The sequence below is a fragment of the Emiliania huxleyi genome, assembly GCF_000372725.1.
Source record: "Emiliania huxleyi CCMP1516 unplaced genomic scaffold EMIHUscaffold_350, whole genome shotgun sequence".
NCBI classification, from domain to species: domain Eukaryota; phylum Haptophyta; order Isochrysidales; family Noelaerhabdaceae; genus Emiliania; species Emiliania huxleyi.
The window spans coordinates 89338-94097 of NW_005199362.1; the positions used below are offsets into that span (position 1 = coordinate 89338).

At 70.9% G+C, this 4760-nt stretch overlaps 1 protein-coding gene across 1 annotated transcript in view; it reads right to left on the bottom strand.

Moving 5' to 3' along the window:
• EMIHUDRAFT_242071 (hypothetical protein) overlaps positions 1-3855 on the bottom strand; it is a gene marked incomplete at both ends in the record, with an annotated part of 5313 nt that extends 1458 nt beyond the window's left edge. The window contains 9 exons of the mRNA XM_005772767.1: positions 161-554; positions 669-700; positions 765-841; positions 1254-1390; positions 1499-1586; positions 1769-1975; positions 2953-3119; positions 3198-3335; positions 3793-3855. Of these exons, the coding sequence (XP_005772824.1) occupies positions 161-554; positions 669-700; positions 765-841; positions 1254-1390; positions 1499-1586; positions 1769-1975; positions 2953-3119; positions 3198-3335; positions 3793-3855 (1303 nt within the window). The remainder of the gene's footprint in view (positions 1-160; positions 555-668; positions 701-764; positions 842-1253; positions 1391-1498; positions 1587-1768; positions 1976-2952; positions 3120-3197; positions 3336-3792) is intronic.
• Between the last annotated feature and the right edge of the window lie 905 nt (positions 3856-4760).

The following is a 4760-nucleotide window of genomic DNA, read 5'->3' on the forward strand; positions in this document are numbered from 1 at the left end:
TAGGTGGGCGGAATATACGAGGGATAGTAGAACAGCACACGGGAGAGGCATAAGAGGGCAAAACCAGGAGGAAGGCACCGCAAGATCTAGAGGCGGGCAACGGAGAACAGAGCGATGGGGAGGCCGGGGAAAAGAAACGCGTCCCCCTCCCCCTCCACACCACACGCCGCAGTCGCCAGCTGCTCCGCCACCGCCCACAAGTTGGAAGCGGCGAGGCGGCGGAGCAGCGCCTCGCAGTCCACCTCGCGCAGGAGGCGGAGCTGTCTGGCCAAGCTAGCCGCGTGCCGCAGCGAGGCGCCCTCCCCCGCCCCCTCCTCCGCGAGCAAACGGCGCACGTAGCCCGCCGCGCGGTCTCGAAGGACACGGGGAGGCCAGCAGCAGCGCGACGCCCCAAGTGGCTGCGAGGAGCGCGCGGCGCGCGCCCTCCACGCGACGACGGCCTCGACGGCGAAGGAAGCTGGCGCCGCGCGCGCGGCCAGGTCACCCGCTGGCGAGAGGAGCAGCTCGTTGAGCAAGCTCGTGCACGCGGCTGCGGTGGGCGGGTCTCGCTGGGCCTAAGCACCACGCACACCCAGTCATGGTCCGCTCCTTCTCGGGGCTGTTGTCGTTGGCCGTAGGCAAGGGCTCAGCGGCGCCTCGCCAGAGGACGAGAGGGCGACGAGCAGCACCGAGCTGAGCAGCCGGTGCTGCTCCACTCGGCCTGTTCACAGCGAGCAAGAGCTGTGAAGAGGCGCTCCTATCCACAGCGGTCGGTGCGGCTCCACTCTCGCCGAGCAGGCAGCGGAGCAAGCACACAGCTCCACGCGACAGCTGCAGGCCGTGTTGCGCGGCGCGCCGCAGGCTGAGAGAGAGGGCGACCTGTTCACAGCTTGCAGGTGTGAAGAGACGCTGTTCACAGCTTGCAGGTGTGAAGAGAGAGGCCGGCCTTGGCCATCGCGAACCGCGAGTTTGCCTTGCCTCCCGCCCTGCCCCCCTCCTTGCCGCCCGGTCTCCTCTCGACGTCTGCGGAAGCACGGTCGGCCGGCGAGGAAACGGCGGCGGCGAGGGCCGCATCCAGCCGCGAGAGAGCCGCCTCCCTCCCCTCCTCGCCCTCCCTCTCCTCCCTCTCCTCCCTCTCCTCCCTCTCCTCCCTCTCTCCGCTAGCCCCCGCGCCGCCCGCGTCCTCCTCCTCCTCCTCTTCGCCCTCCTCGCCCTCCTCCTCCTCGTCCTCCTCCTCCTCTTCTTCGCGCGCGGGCGCGGCGCCCGGCCCAAACCGCCGGCAAGCCTCGACGAAAGCCGCGCAGAGCTCCCGCAGCTCGGCGTGCAGCGACGGCGCGAGCCGCCTGAACGCCTGCGTCGTCTCTGCCACCGCCTCCGCCACCAAGCTGGCCGCCCCCAGCGCCGGCTCGCCCTCGCCGCGGGAGCAGCCCGCCGCAGCCAGCGCCGCCGCCTCCTCCATCGCCGCCGCCGCAGCAGCAGGGAGCGGCTTGCTCGCGCCGAAGCCGCCGGCGCTGCCCACCCGCACCGCCAGCAGCGCCGGCGACACCGCCGCCCGCGCGTCCGCGTCGGAGTAGTCTCCCGCCCCGGCCACGGCCCCCTGCAGCTGCCTGCGCCTCACCCCGTGCCGCAGCCCGAGGGGCAGGGCGCGGCAGAGGGGGGTGGGGTCCCAGCGGGGAGGCATCAGGAAGCCTGCTCGGTGCACACACGCGGGTGAATTCATTAGCTTGAGTTCATTAGCTTGGGGCCCCGCGGGGCGGCGTCAGGTTGGCCTCGTGAAGCCTCGAGCCACACGCGCCTCCCTGCGCCGGCGCCGGATCCGACGGCCGGGCTGTCGGCGGCCACCGGCAGCAGCTGCAGCAGCAGCAGCGCCTCCTTCGGGCGTGCGGCTGGGAGGGCCTCCGGATCGGCGCCCAGGGCTTGCTTGAGCTGCGGGAAGGTCAGGAGCGGGCAGTCGTCCACGCCTATTCCCGTGCTCTCATTCTCCTCCTCCTCCTTCCTGTTGGAAGGTCGGGAGCGGGCAGTCGTCCACGCCGAGCGTAGGAATGCCGCCGATGCACGGCCCTGCTCCCCCTCCCCCTCCCCCCCCTCCCCCCCCTCCTCCCCCTGCCGGGCCTAGCGCCACGGCGGGAGCGAGCCAGTGCAGCTTCGCTCCGGCGGTGCCGAGGCCGCCCTCGCCGGGGCCAGGGACCGCCCAGAGCGAAGCAGAGGGGAAGGAGGAGAGCTCGTCGACAGAGCGGGCCCACCAGCCGCGAGAGTGGGAAGGGCTCACCTGCGCACAGCTGCAGCTGTGAACGGCGCCTCCTCACGGCGCCCCCGCGCCGCGTGCATGGGTTGGCTCGCCGCGGCACACAAGCGCGCCGAGGCGTCGCTCGCAGCCAGCTCCTCCGTCAGGGGGTAGAAGAGCCAGCCCCGCACGACACTCTCGGCTGTGATGGCCGGGGACGCCTCCTCCGCCCCCGCCGCCTCCTCCGCCCCCGCCGCCTCCCCCGCCTCCGCCCCCGCCGCCTCCGCCGCCTCCGCCGCCTCTGCCTCCGCCTCCGCCGCCTCCGCCGCCGCCTCTGCCTCCGCCTCCGCCGCCTTCTCCTCCGCCTCCGCACTCCGCCTCTCCTCGGCGAAATGCGAGCGGAGAAAGGCGCGGACAGCGGGCGCCTGTTCACAGCGGAGGGGTGAAGAGACGCTGTTCACGCCTCGGGGGGCGAGCGGAGGGAAGGGGCGGACGGCGGCCGCCTAGGTGCAGCAGATATGGGGAGATGTGGGGAGATGTGGGGAGATATGGGGAGATGTGTGGAGATGTGTGGAGATGTGTGGAGACGTGTGGAGACGTGGGGAGATACGGACGGCGGCCGCCTCGGAGAGGGAGATCTTGCGCCGCAGCTCTACCACCTAGCTGCGAGGGTGACCCGTAGCCGGCGGCCGTGAGCTCAGAGCGCCTCTCCGCCGCGGCTCGGCCGCCTAGTCGTTGGAGGAGAAGACCCGTCGGTCACCGGCTGCCATGTCGTCCCGCCTGCCCCGCCGCTTCTGCTGCTCGCCCGGTGCAGCAGGTTCTCGCCGAGGAACGGGCCGACGTACCGCGCGAGACCCGCGTCCACCCTCGCAGCCTCGCCCGCCGCTGCGCCGCGCAGAGCGAGCCTCCACTCCACCTGCAGACGCCGCTCGCTGTCTGGTGGGGACAGCAGTCATAACAGCAACAACCATGAACCATGCTGAAGAGACTCCACCTGCCGGCCCAACTCATCCTCGAACTCGCCCGTGCGCTCGAACCCGCTCCCCGCAAGGAAAGAGAGCATCGGCGCGTTTGTCGCTAGCGTCACCGCGGTGACCTCGCGGCCGCCGAAGCGCTCGCGTAGCAGCCGCGCCTGTTCACAGCCTGAGGTGTGAAGAGACGCCGTCCACAGCTGCGAGGCGCTCGCGCAGCAGCCGCGCCGACGCGTCGAGCGCCTCGCCACACACGCCCCGCCGCCGCCAGCGCGCGCGGACGATCGCGCCCCACTCCCCGCTCGCGCCCGGTCGCAGTGCGCGGAAGCCTGCTGACGACCCGCCATTCCTTAGTTCTTTCGCGATCTGTTGAGTCACGACCGGTCACGGCGCGCGGGGAGCCTATCCCCCCTCGGCCAACACCTCACTTAGCAGGCTGCAGAGGCGCGCCTCAGCTGTTCAACAGGCGGCGGCCAGTAGTCCCGACGAACGCGCCGCTCGCCTTGCAAACAATGTCCAGCAAACACTGGCTCGGGGAGCGAGCCTACTCGCTTTAGCTACTGCGAGTGAACTCATTCAGACGTTGGTCCAGCAAGCACTGGCTCGGGGCGCGCGCACGGCGAGGCTCTGGCGCTGCGCCGCGCGCCGCGCGCTCGCGGCGTCGCGCGACATTCCGAACATCGGCCTGAGGGACAGTCCTACGAGTCCGAGAGTGGAGCTCTCTTCTTCACCGCGGGAGAGAGTCCGAAGATCCGCCTCAGGTGCGGGAGCATCGTCTGCTCGTCGGCGTACATGGCGTGCGCGTCGGCGTCGCGCGAGCCGTGCGGTGCGAAGAAGACGAAGCGCTCGGATGTGACGAGGGGCTCCTCGCTCGCTCCGCCGGCCTCCTCCTCCTCCTCCTCCGCCACCTCCTCCTCCGCCTCCTCCTCCTCCGCCACCTCCTCCTCCGCCACATCGTCCGCATGCAGCATCTTGCGTCGCCAGCGAGCACACACGGTCGCCTCCGGTGCGTGCGATGACGGCGCCTCTGCCTCCGCTGCCGCTCCTCCGCCCGTGGACTCGCCCGCGGCGACCGCAGGTGGCGCCGGGCAGCGCTCGCATCCGACCGCCTCATCCCCGCACCTGCGTACAGTGACCTCACAGTGTGACCTCGAGGTTGTTGTGATTGATGTTAGGAGTTCGCCCCGTCGCCGCGCCAGGCGAAGAACTTGACGTGGCTCTCCCAGTGCACCACCTCCACCTGATCGCACCGCCGGCTGTGAACAAGCGTCTCCTCACAGCGTCTCTGGGCACGGCCCACGAGCGCGCCTCCTTCTCGACGCTCCGCCGCGCAAAGGCCAGCTTGAGCTGACCTGCCACCTCGCCATCCACGCCCGCGTGTATCTGCTGCTGCACGAGCACGTCGGCCGCCTGTGATGGGACCGGCGGTGATGGATCGCGGGGATTGGGCCGGCAGGCTTCACGCACACCGTGTACCGTCTCTGGATGCATCTAGAGCTCAGCCGTGCTGCCGAGAGCTGGGCAGCGCCGCACCCAGAACTCGAGCAGCGCGGCAAAGTAGAAGCCCAGGCGGCGGACGTTGCGCT